General features: G+C 43.1%; 1 protein-coding gene across 1 annotated transcript; it reads left to right on the top strand.

Moving 5' to 3' along the window:
- Positions 1-197: 197 nt before the first annotated feature.
- CHMP4C (charged multivesicular body protein 4C) lies at positions 198-19,459 on the top strand. The gene is made up of 5 exons (XM_087750850.1): positions 198-547; positions 9,250-9,427; positions 10,397-10,511; positions 13,906-14,014; positions 16,285-19,459. The coding sequence occupies exons 1-5, from the start codon at positions 352-354 to the stop codon at positions 16,347-16,349; spliced, it is 663 nt and encodes a 220-aa protein (XP_087606976.1). The 5' UTR covers positions 198-351; the 3' UTR covers positions 16,350-19,459.
- Positions 19,460-21,958: the final 2,499 nt, after the last annotated feature.

Here is a 21,958-nt window from a genome sequence, read left to right as displayed (position 1 = left end):
GCGGGCACGGCGGGCACGCCTGCCCGCCCCCGCCTCGCCTCAGCCGCCCTCCGGCCCGCCCGGGGCTCTGCCCTCTCCCCCCGGGACCCCTGCGGGCTGCCCCCCGGCGCTGCCGTACACCTCCCGCCGCTGGCGGAGGGCCTCCGTGAGGCCCGCGGCGGGCAGCGGCCCTTCGGCCTCCCCGGAGCCGCCCCTGGGCGGGCAGCCCGGGCCCGCCCCGCCGCCAGGTGCGGTGCCGCCGCCCGCGGGCCCAGGAAGTGCCGTCACGGCGTGTGCCGGGCGGGGAGGCTCCTGCGGGCCGGGCCGGGCCGGCCAGACCCTTCCCGAGCCGGGGCCGCCGCTGCCGCCGCCATGAGCAAGATTTCCAAGTTCTTCAAGGGGGGCGGCTCGGCCGCCTCCAAGGGCCGCGGGGGTCCCTCGCCGCAGGAGGCGCTGGCCCGGCTGCGGGAGACGGAGGAGATGCTCAGCAAGAAGCAGGAGTACCTGGAGACGAGGATCGAGCGGGAGCTGGCGGCGGCCCGGCAGCACGGCACCAAGAACAAGCGAGGTGAGTCCTCGCCTCCCGGCGGCCGGGGCCTGGCCGGGCCCCGCTGCCCTCCGCCCGCCGCCGGGGAAGCCCGGGCGCGCCCCGCGGGGCCGGCGGCGGCAGCTCGGGTGCTTGCGGGGCTTTAAATCCCAGGGTTCAAAGGCCTCTGGGTACGGGGCTCTGTTAGGAAGAGGGGGGACGCGGGGTTTCGCAGGGGCTGTCGCTGGGTCGGGTCGGTCGCTGGGTCGGGTCTGTCGGCTCCGCAGGTACGCGGTGCGTTTCGTCATCCAGCGGTGGACGCCGAGCGAGCGTCAGCACGGTGCGCGCACACCGGGACACGATGGTGGCTTTGGGTCTTCGGCATTTATTAGTGTTTAATGCGTTGTGGATTCGCTGCGGTGGGCTGATAGCGGGGTACTTTATTCCTCGCTAATGTCTGCGGTTCCCTCTGCGATGCTTTGGTTCGTGCTGTGCACCACAGTCGAAGCAGGTATCAGCTGAGTAACTGGTGCTGCAAAGCACTGTTCAACGTGCAAAGCTGAGCGTTGGTTGTGCAGATAGCAGAGGAGCTGAAGCGTGTGAGGATCTCTTGCATATTCGTGGGTGAATTCACATTATCCCCACTGTGAGGGTTGGAGAATATACTGCTGGCAGCTGAAGAACAAAGTTATTCAACGATTTGCCTCAAATCACATAGGAAGTACGTGATATCACTAAAAAATGAACAGTAGTTCAGAGCATTAGTAACAACTGGTCTGAGCTGCTGCTGGCTGCAAAGACGATACTAAGGGATAATAAGGTCTGGATCCTACTTATACTGATGTGATCTCTGGGAAGCAAATGATGGTAGCCAATGTCTTGCGGATATATAGGCCTTTGAGAAACAAGTTAATCACTTCCTAAAGTCACCTGGAGTCCTGTTTGTCTACCCTGAGCTTTATTTTTCTTTAAACTTTCTCTAACGAGAAAGTAGCTCTTTGCTCTTTCTATTGCTGGATAATTTAAAAAGTTAATGCCATGTAACTTAGAACTTGTGAGGAGTTGCGTGTTAAAAGTGTTTTGGTTAGCCCTTTAATGTATTTGTAATACTTCAGCATTTAATAATCATTAGCAAACCCCATTTATTTAGAAAGGATTTAAAAGCGTTGGTCGAGATGGGACAGATTTGAACGCACAAAGAGTCAGAGGGAGTAAAGCCAGTTCAGCAGCACAACTGAGCGTGCTGCTCTGCAGCACGGGAGCTGCCAGGCTTGTCCCGGTCCCCGTACTCCCCTGGCTTCGACTGGAGTGTCTGTCTTGTCCCCTTGTGCAGGTACTGGCACCTGTGTGCTGGTGCAATGAGCTAGTTCAGGAAGCTGATCCGGCTGAAAACTAATTTGCTGCAGGACAAAGTGACCAGATAGCTCCCAAGACTGGTTCACTGTGCAATCGCCCGAGCGATGGGGCTGACGCAAGAGCACAGGCTTGCTCCTGCGACTGTAGCAATTCCTGTTTAGATCTAGACACGCTGCTGTGGAACTTCATCCCAAGGCTGGACTTTAAGCTGGCATGGTTGTAGGAAGAAGCAATGCTTCCTGCCTTGGTCCTGCCCCCATGCTGCTCCCTTCCTTTCCTTGGCAGAGCTCCCTGAAGGGTGTGTTTCAGAAAAGCTGGATGCAGCTGTAAGATGTTGTGGGGATTTTTGTCTGGGTTATTTTCTCCAGGGTATGTTAAGTTCCATTTACCCAGTTGACTCCACAGCTGCACAAGTGCTCGGGCACCTGTGAAGGAGAGGGTGGTGTACAGGCAGGAATGAGTAGTTGTTGTTGGGAGAAGGTGGATCTTCTCCTTTAACTCAGCTGGCTGATGCTGGTTCCAGGTGTTTGTCAGACTACGCCCTTGTGCTTCAGGCATGCAGTGTTTGACATGTGAAGCTTTTCTGCCAGATGTTTGTTTCCACTGCTGTGCTCAGTATGCAGTTCCCCTCGTTTTACCTATGCCATTGTTTGCGGAGTCTGCTGCAAACTGGATTGTTGAGCTGATTGTGGTTAAAAATAACTCCTTTTTATCTTGTTGTTTGCTCAGGAACCTGCAGTTAAGGACAGTAAAGAGACAGAAGTAGGGCAAGAAGTACAGAGTGGGATTTTTTTCGTGCCAAAAATGGCTCTAAAACCAAAATGGGATAGTGTAACTACAGTCAGAGGAGAAGCAAGAGAAACTAACCTTGCTGTGCCAAAGTGCTTGAATTTAGCAGGCTAGTAAGTGAACTTAAATCCCCAAGAATACCCTTTCATTTGATATGTCAATTGCTTTACAGTTTAATTGCTGTTGATTTACATATAGCAGGATATTAGCTGGAAATCTGTGCTAACCAGCATCTATTGTAGCATTATGTAAACATACATGCAAATGAGAGAACAAAAGTTTTAATCTACCTTGCCTTGTTAAAGCGAATGTTTCAAAGGGACCTCATAGCTAATTTTTAATGTTGTTTTTTCTTAGTTGCATCTGTGGAGAAGCCTGTGGAAACTAAAATGGGAGTGTCCAAGACTGGAGCAAGATGTATCTAGGTATAGAAAATGCACCAAATTAGCATGATCTCATTTGATTTTTAGGCACCTGAGTCTGAGCCAGTTATACTAACACAAGAGAGAGAAGATTCAAGCACAAGCAATTTTTCATGAGTTCAGATGACTCTTGAATGGATTCATGTGACATCAGCAGGCTTAACTTGATTTGAAAGCCGTAACGTGTTAGCTATGCAAATAGATGTGAAACATCACTTAAATATTTTTGGCTTCTCCTTTATGAAGTACCTCTGCAGTTCCTGTACCTAATCTGAAATTAGCTGTGCTTTTGGGGTGATACGTTTCCAGCATTCCCTGTTAATATCCTACAGTAGCTAGACCACTTGAGCGTTTTCAGAATAGCGATGTGTGTTGGAATTCCTCCTGCAGAGGTTATGTCATGATAAGCAGTATTTCTTTCCACAGTTAGCACTGCCTTTTAATCTCGCCCCATTTCAGATACAAACTCATGATTTTTTTTGATATCTCTTGCTGTACTTTTTTGGGTATCTCAGTTTCAGCCAGTGCACAGCTGCCAACTTCATCTGCAAATTGGCTTTTCATCTTCAATATTTTGAAGGTCATATAGAAAAATTTAAAGGACAGAAAGCGATACTGAATATTTGAGAACTCTGTTTAAAAGGAAATGTGTTTTCTGAGTGTGCCTGTGCCTGTGAAAATAACATACATGTGAATGAGTGTTGTTTTAGCCTGGAATCTTTCACAGATCCTAAAAAATGGCTAAATGAAAAGAATTAAGTTAAAAGAAGCCATCCAGAATAGGATTAAATCTTAACCATCAAGAGCCACATAGTACTACTGAGGACAAAAACTATAAAGTTGGAATAACAGGTAGATGCTGCTAAATATGTTGTGTGGTACATTTAGGCAGGGCTTATGTAGCCGTGTAGCATTCCTTTTCAATGAGTTAGTTGTAACCAGAAGGCTGTTGAAACCAAAGAAAGATGTAGTAGATGCGTGTTAACATGGACAGGGCCGTCATGCCTATGGCAGGGTGTATGACAGGTTGGGACTGAGGGCTTCTGGTGGGGAGGTATGAGGAAGCCCTTCGTGTGTCTTTGTTCTGTGAGTTCAGCTATTGTTCTCTGATCTTCCTGATCGCGTTTCAGGTGTCTTGCCATGAACTGGAATGGTTATAACGAGTCAAGTGTATTATTGTTCTTGAATTAGCACCTCAGTTGTAACTGTATGTGGCTTTCCCCACAAGGTTTTAAGCATTATGAATGCAGATGGGATCCACCGAGAATACTGAAGGAGCTGGCAGAGGAGCTGGCCAAGCCACTCTCCATTATTTATCAGCAGTCCTGGTCAACGGGGGAGGTCCCAGATGACTGGAAACTAGCAAATGTGACACCCCTCTACAAGAAGGGTCGGAAGGAGGATCCCGGGAACTACAGGCCTGTCAGCCTGACCTCGGTGCCGGGGAAGGTCATGGAGCAGATCATCTTGAGTGCCATTATGCAGCAAGTGCGGGACAACCGAGGGATCGGGCCCAGCCAGCATGGGTTTATGAAAGGCAAATCCTGCTTCACTAACCTGGTCTCCTTCTATGACAAGGTGATCCACTTAGTGGATGAGGGAAAGGCTGTGGATGTTGTCTACTTGGACTTTAGTAAGGCCTTTGACACTGTCTCCCACAGCATTCTCCTGGAGAAACTGTCTGCTCACGGCTTGGATGGGTGCACTCTGTGCTGGGTTAAAAACTGGCTGGACGGCCAAGCCCAGAGAGTGGTGGTGAATGGAGTCAAATCCAGTTGGCGGCTGGTCACGTGTGGTGTTCCCCAGGGCTCAGTGTTGGGGCCGGTCCTGTTCAACATCTTCGCTGATGATCTGGATGAGGGGATTGAGTGCACCCTCAGTAAGTTTGCAGATGGCACCAAGTTGGGTGGAAGTCTCGACCTGCTGGAGGGTAGGAAGGCCCTGCAGAGGGACCTGGACAGGCTGGATCGATGGGCCGGGGCCACCTGCATGAGGTTCAACAAGGCTAAGTGCCGGGTCCTGCACTTGGGTCACAACAGTCCCATGCAACACTACAGGCTGGGGGAGGAGTGGCTGGAGAGCTGCCTGGCTGAAAAGGACCTGGGGGTGTTGGTTGACAGCTGCCTGAACATGAGCCAGCAGTGTGCTCAGGTGGCCAAGAGGGCCAATGGCATCCTGGCTTGGATCAGGAATAGTGTGGCCAGCAGGACCAGGGAGGTGATAGTGCCCCTGTACTCGGCATTGGTGAGGCTGCACCTCGAGTACTGTGTTCAGTTTTGGGCCCCTCACTACAAGAAGGACATCGAGGTGCTGGAGCGTGTCCAAAGAAGGGCAACGAAGCTGGTGAAGGGTCTGGAGCACAAGTCTTATGAGGAGCGGCTGAGGGAGCTGGGGTTGTTTAGCCTGGAGAAGAGGAGGCTGAGGGGAGACCTTATTGCTCTCTACAACTACCTGAAAGGAGACTGTAGCGAGGTGGGGGTCGGTCTCTTCTCCCTAGTAACAAGCGATAGGACAAGAGGAAACGGCCTCAAGCTGCACCAGGGGAGGTTTAGGTTAGACATTAGGAAAAACTTCTTCACCGAGAGGGTGGTCAAGCATCAGAACAGGCTGCCCAGGGAAGTGGTTGAGTCCCCATCCCTGGAGGTATTTAAAGAATGGATAGATGTGGTGCTCGAGGACATGGTATAGTGATGGACTTGACAGTGTTAGGTTACCGGTTGGACTCGATGATCTTAAGGGTCTTTTTCAACCTTGACGATTCTATGATTCTATGAATGCTGATATTGAGCTAGTAAGGTGGTATGATTTTTATGGCCTCAGCAGCATTTCTTTCGGCTGTCCCTGGTGTAAGGGAGATCAGAAGTTGTAGCCATCAGTCCCTTGCAGGACTGAAGTGGAGGTTTGTGAACTGTATCCAAGAATGAGATCCAGTATTTTCACAATGGTGTTATATCTTCTGAGGAAACACTCTTTTCCTTCTTCACCAGTTTGCCCCGGGAATGTTAAGGATTACTAGACAATGCTTTTATTTGTGCTTCAGAAGATGAGATTGGTAATTCCTGTATTGATGGGTGTTGGTGGTGGGCTTGACAGGTAAAGGTGGTGTTATCACTGTACTGTCTCTTCATTCTGATCTGTCATGAAACCATGAGGAGGCTGCCACAACTCTTTCTATGTCACTAATTTTGTTCTCTCCTTTAGAAACCTGGATATTCAGTGTGGCCAGGATTACTATTGCCCAGCTGGCCATTTCTGCTTCCTTAACAAAGTATCAGCATAGTAGTGACACTGGAAAAGTGTCCTTATGTATGTTAATAACAGTAGTTCTTTAATATGCATACTTGAACTGACATAATAGTCTGCTCTTGTTCCAGCCACTTGTCTTGAAAATAAAATAAAAACTCAGATTAAAAGCAGTGGTTCCTAATCTATGAGCTGTATCCTGCTTGCTGGACTCAGAAGTAGAGCACAGGAAACATGCTAAAGCCCAGCCAACTGCTAACCACTTTGTAATGAAATGCAGGAGTTGAACTGGCTTCTTTGGAGCACAACAGAGAGAGTGTATGAGATTGTTTTTTTCCTGGAGAAGATCTCCACCTCTTCCTGGTTGAATTGGTATTAATTACACTTGATTTCTCAGACTCTACCCCTGCTTAGACTCTTCCTCCCTGGGGTGTCTTCCTTTTTTGAAATCTTTGGAATGGGCAACACCCTTTTTCAGTGCCATTCTTAGACCTTCAGTGAAGTAAGTTTATGTTCTCTTCTCAATTTCTTTATTTTTTGGTAGATATGTTTTTCTTCAGTTTGATTGTTACAATGCAGTAGCATTTCTGTGAAGCATTTCAATCTTGTAAGAGTTGCACACAAATTTTAAAATGCCTGTATGCACAGTAGAAAAGCACTTAAAAGTTCATGATAGTCTGTAAAACACAGACAAATAGATTTCAAATAACAAGGAAATTCTCATATCTTAGCTATAGGAGCTACTATTAAAAAACACTGTACAATGAAGGTCATTCATTTAATATAAATGAGAAAAAACCTATAGTGTGGTGTGGGAATTATGCCTTGGTTGATAAGGAAGGAGTATGAATTGATTTCCTATGAAGTGCTTTGTTCTGTAAGTGACTGGTAAAACTAAAGAGAATTAATAAAGATTATATGTTGCACTACAATAATTAGGAAAAGCTGTTTATGAATAGGTGAAGTCACTCAGAGTCTGGTGTCTTCTGTGGTTTCTTAATTTGGGTGTGGTTTAATTAAATCTTAATACTTCAGGATTTTGAAAACAACTGCTTTGTGTGTAACTGAGGAAATCCATTTTCTCTCTGAGGAGCCACTAACAACAGCACCATTACAGAGTCCCATTTCTGAAAAACACTGACTGGAAATATTTCTCTGTGGTAGCTACTTATTCCAGCTGAAGCCTTTCTGCATCAGCCAGTCAGTGCTCCTCAGTCCATAGGGCTTTAGAGTCTTCTCTGGCACAGCCAGTGTTATGCACAGTTTCAGACCATTAAACTTACCTGAAATTTCTGTCTTCCTCACCTAAGAAGCCAGGACCAAATTTTGATTCAACTGAAGCTGAGGAAGAGAATGGCTGGTGTCCTAATGCTACCAATAATAAGCATAAATAAGTAGGGAAATAATAAGTAGGCGAAAAGATTATTTGGCATTAAGTCAAACTGATGTATTTTGGAATTGCCAATGAGAAGTTCTCACATTTGCTATTTGCATGACATCATCTGGGGTTCATGCATCTTTTTCAGAATATGCATGATCTTCAGACCATCCCCCAAAACCTGGGAAAATCTTGAATTTGAATACTGTGATTCATCTGCTGTGATGGCGGTTTGCTGTCCTGAAACATTTTACTGCAGGTGCTAGAAGGCATTGTGTATCTTAGCCTGTGTGAATGCTTGTCCTTGCGCAGCTAATGATGAGCAATTTTGACCACGTTGATTCAAGCATTTGTCAACAAAGCACTAAACTTTTTAGTGTGTTGTTACACATCATAAATCTATGCCCCCTCCTTGGAGGGATCCTAACTTCATTTGAAAAGTTGTGTACCCCAATGTCACGGCTCAGTGTTACTGCATGTGGGCAATTACTTGAATAGGACAGCAACAGTAAGTGCTGCTACCAATTGTTTGAGTTTGGGAGGCTGCAGCTGCTTGCTGGCTCTGAACCTGATGTAAAAATTAAATGTAAGAGGCAAAGGAAAGGACATGGGTATTAGTAGCATTGAAACAGCAATGAATTAACTCAGTCTTTTGGTTTTTCTTGGTTTTTTTCTTGCCTGGCACATTTGTAGTTTGGAAAGGACAGTGGTCAGGAAATGCTTTGTGGCAAGATTGTGTGCGTTCCACACCCAGAGGCTGAGAGAAAGCCCTTTTCTCCTCCTGCTTGTCACGTGCATTTATTCTGCTAATGATTTACTCTGGGCAAAGTATGCTGCTCATAACTTAGCAAATATAAAAGACTAATCTCAATTATTTACAAAGATAATGGCGAGTAACTAGAATTGACTGTGGCTGTGTCTACAAAGTTCTATATGTTTTCGAGTTCTAAGGTTTAAAGATCATGCTCCTAAGTGATTGTAAGAAATAAATGCAGCTGAAAGCCAGGGAAGTGTGAGTCCTCCTCTCATGTTAACCCACCTGCTTGGTTAGGCCATTTGGGCTTTCCATTGCACTTGACAGTTTCTGCTGCTGAGACAAAGTTTAGAAAGCAGCGTTGGTGGAGGTGTGGTTGTCATGACAGATCTTCTTACGCTGTCTTCCTTAGTTTTTACTTATGTTTTGCAACCTCTTATTTTCTTTCTTTCCCATTTCCTCCTTTCTGACTTCTCCCTGACGTTTTTCTTTTTCCTCCCCATCTTCCCTGCTTTGCCTGTGTGCACAGGATGGAGTTCAAGATCTCCCGCAGTGGAGGAAGAAGCTGCTCTTCCCTGTGGTGCTAAAAGGAGTTAATCTAAGAGAGGCTTCCCAGCATGTTCATGCAACAGCATGTTGGTGATAAACAGGCTGCTGATCTGGTGTGGTCAAAGTTTGTCTCCCTACTAGTAAGGTAGGAGGGTGAGAACTATAAATTCTGCAGGTCGGCTTGGTGCTGAACTACTTGTCCTTGCATTTTGCTATGAAAATACACAGTGCGCTTTGCCTCTTCCCATTCCAGCTGCCTTACAAGCACTGAAGAGAAAAAAAAGATATGAGAAACAGTTGAGTCAAATTGATGGGACACTTTCGACCATTGAGTTCCAGAGAGAGGCATTGGAAAATTCCCACACCAACACAGAAGTGCTCAAGAATATGGGTTATGCTGCACAAGCTATGAAAAAAGTGCATGAAAATATGTAAGTGCTTTCTAATAGCTTTCGGGTTGAGCTTACTAACCACTTTCAAACTATTTCATCACTACAGCCTATTGTATCAAGCCAGCCAGTTTTGACTTCATTTTTCGTTCAGGTGTTTAATGTCAGGAATGCTATTGGTGCTGTAGTGTTATTTGGCAGAAAAATGTCTTTTCTTAACAGCAAGTCTAGAAGGAAGTCCACTTAACTAGAGAGATCTATGTGGTACTTGTTTTTTTTTAAGTCTGCCTTGGCAGTGGAGACTGGCCTCTGCCCTTGGTTTTTCCAGAAGAAAACTTAGTCGAAGAAACTTAAGTGGACTCTTTTCCTCCAAGTCCATAAGCTGGACTGTGTGATTCAAAGTACTAAATAGACCTGAATAAAAGAGAGGGCAATTTTTTTGTCCGTGTAGAGTTTTTATATGTCTTATATTGTTCAATGAGATGCTGTCCTGCCTGAATAAACAGAGTTATATCAGAAAGGTTGTTCTGGGAGAAGTAAACAGGAACTGAAACAATAATGAAGTTAACAATAAGGGGAAGCTTTTAAATGGGGTATAGTCCTGTTAAGTTCCCCCCAGTTCTGGTGAAAGCTTAACATCAAAAAAGGTCCATCTGTAAAGATGCTGACCTCGGGAAGGAGATGGGATCTGCCCAGGGGATGTGACTGTTGGCTGGCAGAGGTATGAGAAGCACAGAGAGGGAGACAGACAGACTGCTGCAGTTTGACTTTTGTTATAACAAACAAAATGTTATAACATCCTGAAGTGGAAGAAATTCGACTGGCTAAAACACACAGAAGCTTGCCAGGAAACATTAAGGTGTAGGTGAGGGAAATTATTCCCTGTGGGTTCTGCTTTTTATACAACCATGGGCATAAAAAGAAAATAGGGTCTGTTCAGGTTTTTCTGAGTCTCTTCTGTAGCGTTTGAAGGATATATCTTTAAAAAATGTTTCCATCTTATCTTGCCAGGGACTTGAACAAAATTGATGATTTGATGCAAGATATCACTGAACAGCAAGATGTTGCCCAAGAAATTTCAGATGCTATCTCAAACCGAGCCGCCTTTGGTGATGAGTTTGATGAGGTTAGTACTTCAGGCCTGTGAGTTTTAGCTGTTAAATGACTCCATAGTTACTTTGTTGTGCAGTGGCTTGTTCCAGTGGTTTGTTTCTCAAAAGGTATGGGTTTGAAATTCCTTGGTTCTGGCTTACCCTATCTAGGAAATTTTTACAATTTTTTTATATTTATATATATATATATATATATATATGAAATAAAATTAATAATATATATTATATATAATATAATAAAAAATCTATATATGTAAAATGTAAAAATATTTTTATTTGTATATAAATTTTAAGAAAGGTGATTTTAACTGCACTTCTGTAATTGTTATTCTCATTTGTACCATGGAAGGAGGAAGTCACTGAAACGTGTAATTTGTACTGCTCCAAGTGGACACAGAAACATGTAATTTTTTGTGCTCCAAACAGACATTCGTTTGACTAAGTGCATGTTCCTATGCCATGAGCAGGCAGCTGTTCACAATTCTGAATATTTGGACCAGTTTTTTAAGGACGCTTTTGGTGCTTGGAGATGCAGGTCCTTTCCCTGTTTTCCAGATTTTCTACAGAAGTAGATCCATTAGGTAGCAGTAATTCCTGTTGGAGGCACTAAGGTTGCTTCCTTGAGCTCATTTCTTCTGAAACCCCCACAAGGCACTTAAGGCCTGAAAATTTGTTGCAATAGCTTTCATCCAGTGTCCCTGGCCTTGATTTTACATATCTAAGCAGGGCATTACTTATTTCTCATCCAGCCATGGCTGAGAACTCAAGGGTCAAGTATACTCAAGATTCTTGCAATCTGTGGAATGCAGAGCTGGTTTGGTTTTGGTTTTTAACTATGTTTTAAAGCGACCAAGCACTACAGATCATTTGAAGAATGTCCTAAAGAATCAAACAATTCACTCCCTCCCCAACTAATTTGTTCCTCTGTGCCCAAATGGACAACAAAGAAAAATACATATGCTTTATGATATTTGCTTGACTGGGGGGGAGGGGAGGTTTCATTCAACAGTTACAATTTGTTGAAAATAGTAATGATTCTTTGTATTTTGTTCCCATTATCTGCTTTCCTATTTTTCCACTTTGAATGTAAATAGACTTTTCAAGAAACATTTAATCAATACTGGCACAAGGAATGGGATTTGGCCTGTATAAACTGAGCTTCAAACAACTGAAAAACATACTGCCATCCCAAACAGCTATACAGTGGCACTTACTTTTCATCAGGGCTTAATTTTTAGGAGTCTAGGCTTAGTAGGCAAGTTGTAGATTGACCTGGAACTTCCTAAGAGATACTAGTCTAAGGTGATGGGCATGTTTCCTATTCTGGGAAAATAAGCCACTGTCACATGGGGCATCATTGTACCAGCACCTGCCTTTGCATAGGAGCCTAATACTTAAAGCACTTGTCAGTAACTGGGAAACCTGGTTTGCAGGCCACTTCAGCTTAAGAGCACTAGAATCAATGACTTAATTGCTGGGTTATGAGGTGATTTGTGTTGGACGATGATATTTAATTTTGTTTTTTGAAGGACATTTTCACCACACACTTGGATTTCCTCTTCATGTGTGTGCCATGGGTGTAACGAGATCATGGAAGCATGTAATTTCTACTGCTCTAGATAGAGACAGAAACATAAGGGTTCTTTCTCCCTGGGTTGACACAGTGTGTATCATGAAGAATGCAAAAAAGCTCTGTCCTACCTGAGTAGGATGCTCACTGGGAGGGGTGATCCTTGCCTGGAGGCATGTTTCTGATAATCAAATGTGAAATACACACATTCCAGTGGACAAAGCCTGGAACTTGAGAGTTCATGTGGTATCTTCCCTCTGCTCTCTTTTTGGCCTAGGTTCGAGAGGAGAAAGGAGATTTGATATATAGCTACTGCAATACTCCACAGCCTAGTTGTAGAGCAATTCCTGAGTTGTGGGCAATATAAGTTAAATCCACGCTTAAGGATGAGAAGAACTTAAAACTTGAGGCTTTTACTTCGAGAACAAATGTTCTGGCCATTACATTATTATGTTAAAGGTGTAGGGGTCATGATCATGGTTTCTTTTACTTTTTTTTATTTTTTAAAAGAGAGTGTGTTGTGGCTGACACTACTTCTTAGTTGTTTACTTGTTCAGCAGAGGTTGGTAGGGACTAATTTGGTGTTGGAGAAGGTTAGATGACCATCTAGAGGTCTTCAGAAATACCTGTTTCCGTTGACTTTACAACAACTTGGACACTAACCTTTTAAGCTTGTATTCACAGCACTGACCGAGGCAAAGTACAGACACATCTGTGCCTCAGCTAAATGCCTAAGTTAGACATGGGGCCCCATCTTGCACATTTCCTTGAGAAATCAGCTGTGAATTGAACACCATCAGGTGTAGACCTGATGCTGAAATTTTTGGATGATATCCTAGGATTTGTGCTGTGAACTAGGTCAGGTAGGCAAACTGGAGCCTTTTCTTTTTTTGCCTTAAAATATAAAACCATGAGAAAGTAAGTCTATGAAGGTCTGTGGTGGCTGTGTAATTAACTGTAATCAATTTTAACTTCCACGTTGGTGATAAGCAAGGTATAAATGGGTAAGCAGAGCCCATTTCAATACCTAGTAGATCTCACTTTGCTGCAGCTGCTCTTTCCCCAGCCACTTTTGCCCATTGTTTCTTTTTAAATCATTTTATCAACGTGTCAAAGGTCTGTTTCTCTACAAATATGTAATATTTAGCTTCCTTTCTTTGGGAAACTCCAGCCAAGGGATTAGTCTGTGGCTTTTTTAAAAAGTGTATAGCCTTTTGTTTTTTAGTATTATACAAGTGGATTAGATCATCTGTCCAAATCAGCTTCTGCAGCTAAAAGCCCAAGAGTGTTATGTGCTTCAAGAGTGAATAATAGGACCCAGGAGGACAGCTCTGATTCCACTGCTGCTTTGAAATCATATATAATTCTGGGCTTGTGTGATAGGGCTGAAGCATAATGTTTAATGACCGTCTTAACTGGAGGAAGCTGTTTGCTTTTTAAAATGGGAGAAATCGCACATTAAAATCAGAATCCGTTGAAGAGTACAGGCTCTAGATTTGGAACAAACCTGAGGACGGCAAAGGGACCTCCACCCCCCCACCCCCCCCGCCTCATGTTTGCCTTTTTGACGAGTATTACATTGCCATCAGTTTTCTTTCTAATTTTATTCCTTTTCCTGTTTCTAACTTCCATTGTCCTTCTTTCAACTTTCAATTAAGGTTTATTGTTATCACCTACATTTAGTAAAAATTATACTTGTGATATGCTGTTTTTTGATATTTGTTTTCAGATGTAAACTGTTTTTCAGAAGCACTTAGCTTCATGGTGGTTAAATGTGCCCTTGCCCGAGATCACTGTCAGGACAATGGATTTGTAAATAATGTTTTCCTTGAATTTAGGATGAGTTGATGGCAGAATTGGAAGAACTGGAGCAAGAAGAATTGAACAAGGGAATGAGAGATGTCAGGTTGCCAAGTGTTCCGTCCACATCGCTGCCTTCTCGCCCTGGTAAACTGACTGCTTGCCATTTTACATTTCTCATGATTAAGCCATGCTGTGAGAAGGAGGAGAGGAAGAGAGAGTTCCAGATAATGTATTTAACTCTGTTTTAACTTTTAAAGTATTACAGATTTCTTTTTGTATTTTTGTATCTGTTTATCAGAAAAAATGGAGTGGAATTCTGGTTTGCTGTATGAAAGCATTTGGGAACAAATTCTCTGTAGATTTGGGGTGACAAACTCGGGAAACTTGACCTTGCACATATACTGATGCATCTCCTACTGAAATGTAGTGAGATCACTGAGGAATGGGAAGACTTTTTTTTTTTCTTTTTGGCAATTAAATCCTTAGTCTTTTTAAATTAGAGTCTGACCTAGATTCAAAATGTTTGCATCACAAAGATCCAGCTTTGTAGAGTTTGTGGTTTGATATTTGCCACTGGTATTTTAATTAGAAATGAAGGAGGCAGCAGGAAATACACATTTAAAGAAATATTGTCATTCCTTTGATTTCTTTCTACAGAACAGACTTATTCCTGGTGTTAAGCAGTAGTCTTATTTTTCTGTAGTTCTGCCCTGTTCATTTTGAATTAAGGCAGGGACAGTCAACTTTTACTACACCTTTCACTGTGTCCTCTGTCACTCTTGTGTCCTCTTTCACTGTTGTTCTCTATCAGCTGGAAGACTTGCTGTGTGCTGATGCTGGTAAAAGAGTATAAATATTTGACGGTAAGGACAGCACACACGTGACACAGGTTGTTTATGTTGCTTTCTGCTGCAGAACTGGTTACCTAGACCAGCTCAGCTCAGAGACTCTTATGTGTGTTTTGGCAGACGGCACTTAAATCCTGAGAAGCAGTTTAAAATGTTCAAACTGGGATTGTGGCCTCATCTACTGAAGTCAATTGCAGAACAGCTGGTAAAAAAACCAAAGCAAACCAAAAATTTAGGAAAACCCGGTGCAAATTGCAGTCTGGGCATTTATGGTTTGTTCATACATCCTCTTCCAGATCCAGCTGCGCCAGTTGACATTTTTATTAAACCCAGACCATCTCCATGTGCTTCTCACTATCTTAATTTGCTACTTCATCTGTCTGAATGGCTGCTTCAGGCAAAATTAGTTGGTTACAACTATATAGTTTAAGGCCTTGCAAAACTGGCTTATCTTTTCTGAAACCCAGTGCTTACTGTTACACAGCAATAGAAAAATAAGAACAGTTAATGGTTCTATAATGCTTCTAGTTGGAGATGCATGTTACCTTCCTGATTTTAGAGGTGAGGAAACTGAGATGGAGCAAGGCATAGTGACCTTCCCCAGTCGCACAGTGAGTCAGTGGCACTTGCAGAGTAGGGACTGGACCCCTGGTCTCCTGTGTCCTTCTCCCACCTTTAGTCTCCGAAGGTGGTAGTTGCAGCCCCTCTCAAGATGGTGTCTCCTGGCCATACAGCTGCCACAGGCAGGAGCCAACTGTCTGCTGCAAAAACACACATGCAGGGGTACTGCACCCGGTAACAGTGTTCCACTGATGTTTGGAGGAATGCAAATCCTGACGTGCACAGCCCACAGATGGAGACATGCTGAGGTTAAACCTGGGCTCTAGGGCTTCCAGTTTGTAGGTCAGTGCATGAAGACTATTTGGGTGAGGTTTTAGTTCAGCGAATGTGAAAGATGCATGATAGGAGATTTGGGTAAAAAAAAGAGAGAGAAAGTGTGTGGGGGACCTGGTACAGAGCTGGGGATTGCTGTTGCTGTGAACACAGCAGTTAACTGATGTCACCTGAACAAAGTAAGTTCAGTAATTTCTTTCTCCCTTTTAATGAATGACACCTCTCATTAAAATGGGGCGAGTCCATTCAGAGGCTGGACCTGCACGTGCAGAGCCCTTCAGTGCTATTTGGAAAGGCAGCCGGATGCACAGCCAGCCAGGGGTAGGTCACTCGTGCCTGCTCGAGTGGCGGTGAGAGAACTGGCAGCATTCTTGTGGACACTTGCTCTCTGTGTCAGCTTTTAGAGCTTAAATGTATTTTCTGTGGGAGTCCTTCAGTAGGAGTTACATCAGACCTATATCGTTAACCTCAGGGTTATATGTGAGATAATGGTGGGGCAAAATAGTCGCATCTCTCGTGAGCTTCATTACTGCATTACTTATGTTTAGCTTGCTACTCAGTAAATTGATCTGAGATCTTCACGCTGAAAAGCACTATGCAAATGCTCACGCTAACAAATAAAATGGTTCTAACTGTTACATTAGTTGATGGTTATTGTTAATCTCTCTGCAGCATCGACCAGGAAGAGAGCGGAGGATGAAGATGAAATGAAGAGGCTGGCTGCCTGGGCTTCATAAGAGCATGGTCTTTTTATAACACTGAACATTAGAGCTGTAATGCTGTTTTATAACCATACTGATTTAGTGTGGTTGCATTTCATACAGGCTGATTTTAGTTTTTTATGGCCAATCTTGCTGAGAATAGTGTTACTGCCATATTACAAAATTAGTTTAAAACCAAACAAACAAAAAATGCAATAGTTGCCAAAACCTCCAAGCATCAAAGTTTTTTTCAGCCTTGGCCAGAGATTTGTTTTATTAGTATCAGTTTTTATTAGGTAATGTCTTACTATATCTTGCTGGTTTGGCTCACTTATGCACACAGCTGGATTCATTGAAAAAGTTCAATAAGTCATCAAGGCCCTATCCTAGAGGGTTACTTGGTTCAGACTATTTGAATATTAGCAAAACAGCTTTATACATGTCCTGACTTGCAAGTTCCTTTGAGCCCAAGAGCTAATAGCCATTCATTTGGGCATGGAGATTTAAACAGTCTGCCTGGAGCAACTTCTGGTGTCCTAGATATTAAGAGGAAACTCTTCTGTAGGTTTTTTGAAGTGGGACAGGTTTTTTGTTTTGTTTTAAACTTTGGCCAGAATATTCCATGCACTTTTATAGGTCAAGTTGAATCGTATCTTGAACTATTTCCAACTCAGTTCAAGAACAGTTTTACAGTGATTGGGGAAAATGAAATGTCCAAGTTCTTTTAGATCCCTGTCAAACAAAACTGATTTCCGCTAACCCTGTCAAAAATCCAGAAGAGATTTGACCTTCCTGTGTTCTTCTCCTCCACCATGTCTTTCTAGGGTGAGTCTTTACTTAGTACAATGATACCCATCCTCAAAGGAATTAGTAACACATCCTTTTAATTATACATTTTCAAAATAATTTTAATTTCTGAGCATTCGCTTCTTTTCTCTTACTCAGTTTCCGAACGGAAATAATACCAGCGTGTTGTATTTGAAATACCTTTCTAACCCTGGTTAAAAGCTGATTCTGAATTACTTGTAAAGTTGATGTGTTACTGTCCAACTGACAGCTTTTTAGCTTAAGGAGCAAATGCCACTCTGAGTGCTAAAATACTACATATACAGAGAAATCATTGTTCAAATACAAAACAAAATTTAAATAGGCTGCTTTCTACTAGCAAATTTTATTAAACAAGGCTTACGCTGTATGCTAGTAGCCTGCTGTCAATCACAAGGAAACAGTGAAACACTGGAGTTGCTAGGGATGTGGGAAGCAGAGTCACATTGATCTAGGTTTCTTGTTTTCAAATTAATTTGAATTTACTGATGATTGAACCACTTGGGGAATAGTGGGAGACTTGGTTCCTGTAGATCTATAGCAACAGAAGACTGACCCCATCTCCTGTGGGCTTTAGCCTGTGATTTGCTGGGTGTTTAGCTTCGATAGGCTGCAACAGGCTTCAGCTTATTGGATTTTAGGTTAAGGGTAAGCTAATGTGTGTTTCTGGGCACGGTGTGCTGGCGTGCTCAGAACCTTTCAAGTTGAGTTCCATGGATGAAACCCAAAATTTACAAACCCTGTGGAGAGGTTCAGGTTTTCAGGACTTTTTCATTCTCTGTAGTGGAATTGCTTTTGGTTTGCATCCATATGAAAGGAGAATCAAGCCTTGACACTTTACTTCGGATAAATTTCTTACTGGAAAAAATTGTGTTAATTCTGTCCCAAAGTTTGGAGGTACCAGGAAAATTGTCCCTTTCTGTTGAGAGTAGAGAAAACCTGGAACTATTCAATTTTTGTTTTAAAAACAAAAAAAAATAAAGAACTGCCTTAAATTTAGAAATACATTTTGAACTTTCAGTAGGAAACCAAACACTAATAAAATATTACTCAGTTTTAATGCTTGCTGAAATTCAGGATGAGAAGCCAGCTGAAAGCAGGTATATTTAATAAAACAACAAATATTCTGAGTTATTTAGAATCTATTTGCTAATCCTTTTGGCTGGAATCCTATTTTCAAGGTATGCAGTCTCTGCAAGTCTCTGAATTGGGTACAGAAAGTAGTAGCGTACACTGATTGCGTCACCATGCGAGGCTAGCCGTGTGCTTGTGGACACATCTGGTGTTTCTAAATGCAAGGCCATGCCAACGTAGTCCCGTGCTTAGCTTGGAAAAGCTGGCTTCTAGCATCTGTTCTTGGTCGAATTAGTAGTTTTCCAGTACTTGGCACTTACTTAGCACTAAGCATATTTTAAGTGCTCTACAACCTAACCAAAATAGATCTCAAGCTTCCAGTTTGAAACTAAAGTGATTTTCAGTCTGCTTTGGAAAATGTGGGCCTGCTCTTTTTGTGCAAGAACTTTCCATGGGAACACCCTGCAGGGGAGAAGAAATCCTAGGGAAGGTCGTCTTTGCAAGCTAGCATTTGACTGCTGACCTGCAGCAGTGTTTTGGCCAGGTGTTGATCCTGGGAAGCTTCAGGTGTCTTCAGCTTATTGATTTCAGACCAGGCACTTTAGGAACAAAATTTATGAAGGGCAAAGAAAAGAAACTGTGGTCATTCGGGTGAGCTTCTCTAAAAGCTTGTGTGTAGTGGCTGGTGATTCTGGAGGACAGAGTCACATACCAGTTCACAGATGAAGAAGTGTGGTCGGTGAAGCTGTACTCAGAGATACCATAGTTGTGTCCACAGACCAAAATACAGTATGGACCTCCAGAACTGGAGTGCTTGTTGCTATACTTGTTTGGGAGACAGTAGATGACTGGTTTTCTTCAAAAGCAGAGAGGATCTAGGGATTTAATTCAGCTGAGGAGGCGGCTCTTTCCTGTGTAAATTGGGATGACACTGGAACAAATGGCTCTTCCTAGTCTGAACATATGTCTCTCTTCATGTCAAGATGGTATTTGTTTAGTATGTAGGCAGATGAGAGTGAATAGTGTCAACGTGTTATTGTAAATGTACTCTCTATTAACTGGAACATATTTTACAAGAGAATTGTGGCAGCAGATGGTATACTATAGCTGACTTTCTTATTTATTTTGAGAATGTTTTCTCTTAACAGGCTTGGACATTTTTAATCTGGATAGCTTTAAAAGGGGGAAAATAATAAAAAGTAAAAAGAATTAATATATATATGCTGTAAATAAATATTTTGGTGTCATATTTGTGTTAAATGATTGTATTACATTTATTTTCCTATCAGGCAAAACTGTAAGTACTGTCCTTACACTGTCATTAGGATACAGTGCTCTTTAGAGGATGTGAGGGTATTTTGAAACACTTTTTGATGTATTAATCTTTCAGCATCAGGTTACAATTCAAGAATTCTTCAAAGGTGATTTGGTTTAAAAAATCAACCAACCAAAAAAAAAACCCTGGTGTATGCTGTGATGTTTGGGCTGCATTCCTTCACACTTAACAGTTGCGTTTCAAGAGATTCTTTTATTTTAATGTGTCCAAAATACCTACTTCCCCCCCCAAAGATCTCTTTATTGTTTCAGAAGTGTGTGTATTTCACTTTCCAGGCCTTAGTTGAAAGGAAGAATGGTCAGGTCTTTTAAACACGAAAAAGAAAAATTACTATAGGCAAGGATGAATTGAAACAAATAAAATAATGCATTTTTTCATGCATCTCATTAGGATCTCCTTAAAGTAAGCATGTCTATAGTATCTCACATTTTTGTGTACACACACGTATATTTACGTATAAAGTGTTGGAGCAGTGATTTAAGACCATCGTTCATTATCTGGTGTGGAAAGGGTTCAGTTGCTTGGGCAGCTCGTCTTTGCCTATTTGTAAAGCCTAAAGGCTTCATCACAAAACGTCAAGGAACTGTTCCGGTACGTACATGTGCCTGCTGTGTATACAGCTGTGGGGGGTGGAAGAACAGGATGGGCATGTATGGGGAATATTTCCGATGAGAAAATCTCAGTTTTTCATGATGTAGAGCCTAAATTATTTTAATGATGTCATTTTTTTAGAAACATAAGGAGCAAGCTTTAGTCTTAAAAATGACTTAACAGCAGGGACTAGCTTGAACATCTTAAGCAATGGCAAATATCGTAAGTCTAATCTTACATAGCTGTCATATTTTCTCACATCTGTCCCCAGTGCAGAGACCGCTGCAAGACCCACCAATGCAGCACTGTTCAGTCAGATGTTTATTGTAGGGAAAACCTGCCCAGTTCATGTGACTGATCACCATTTAAGTGGTTTATTGTTTTGTTATCAACACATAATTAACTGGCCATTGCTGAACTATACGCTTGGGATCACTGTCTGCAGTGCAACAGATAAAGCTAGACTATATAGTTATGAAATGTTAATGTGTGCCTAGAAGTTTCTAAACATCCGTGTATAACTAGGATGGCGGTGTCTGGCAGGGTCACGCCGGCCTCTCCGCTGCCCTGCTCCCCTCTTCTGCATGCTACACGTCCTCGCGTTTTCATGTTTTGCTTGTACGTCTGCTCAGCTGACTTCTCCTCCAACTAAAAGCCTCCTGGTAATTCCCTGGTTGCTGTTTAATACAGTTGATCGTTGTCTTCCTCTTTAACCAGATGAGCTGCAGGCAAATGACCTCTCGGACAGTGGGGGCATCCACTCACACAACACCCTCGCACCCTGGGCTGTCTGCCTGGCTGGTGTTACCCAGGCCGGTTTTAAGGCAGCAGGGCTGTATAGGTACCCCCTCAGCTGGCTTTCTCAAAGAGCAGGCACCTGGTTCTCCTAGACTTGAATGACAATGTACATCTAAATTGAGGATCTGCAGTTTGTAAGTGAGCTAAATTTAATAAAATAGGTGGGAAGATAATTGGTCTGAGTGGTCTTAACCCATGCAGGTACCGAGTCTCAACACGTCTCCGTCACTAGCTTTCAAAAATGTACTGTCTTAGTGGGCAAGGAGCATTTTGTGGGTTCAGACAGGATTTACGTGGACCCCCACTCCACCCCAAGTTTAGCACGCTTTCCACAAAAAATAAAATGTGCACTTTAGGTGGAATGTAAGTCTTCAGATATGTTTAATATGTGAATATATTCAGATGTGTTATATTTACTTTTGTGATTGGATTCAACTTACCAAAGGGACCTTGGTGTAGCTGCTGAACTAACTGAAGTCAGCTAGGACTGCCTATGTGTAGGCATATGTAGGGTTGCTAGATTACCCTATACCTACCTATTGTGTATACCCTCTGTGTACATAGGGTTGTTGAAGTGCCTGGTGCACTGCTGTTCGTGCAAGCAGTAGCGATGGGCTCCGTCAGCAGCAGCACTTGGACTCTGCGGACCTCCAGGAGGAGCTCTGGATTCAGTGTACGGCAAGAAACTCCAGCAGGCTCGGAAGGCTGTGATTTTCAGACAGATCCTGATTTCAGTCTTTCTTATTGCTCGTGCTGGAGGGAAAAGGGCCTGCTTGGAGGTGCTTGCCCAAAAAGCTGGGGGGGATGATGACACCCTCCCACCTTCCCTACTTCCCCCACAAATCCCCACTTTTTCAAAGCTAAAATGCTCTTTTAAATACTAACCCACCTTCCCGGCTGCTTTTCTGGCCTCTGTCTCTTCTCTTACCTTCCCCTGTCTGTGGCCACCAGCTTGGTTCCCTGCTCCAGACTTGCAAACATGCAGGACAGCAGGACCTCAGAAGCGGACCTTTCTGCAGAA

This window comes from Nipponia nippon, unplaced genomic scaffold (assembly GCF_047370975.1).
Source record: "Nipponia nippon isolate SJK-2023a ecotype South Korea unplaced genomic scaffold, ASM4737097v1 scaffold_1, whole genome shotgun sequence".
NCBI lineage: Eukaryota > Metazoa > Chordata > Aves > Pelecaniformes > Threskiornithidae > Nipponia > Nipponia nippon.
Note: the sequence above shows the minus strand (reverse complement) of the source record. Positions and strands in the feature narration are given on the sequence as shown.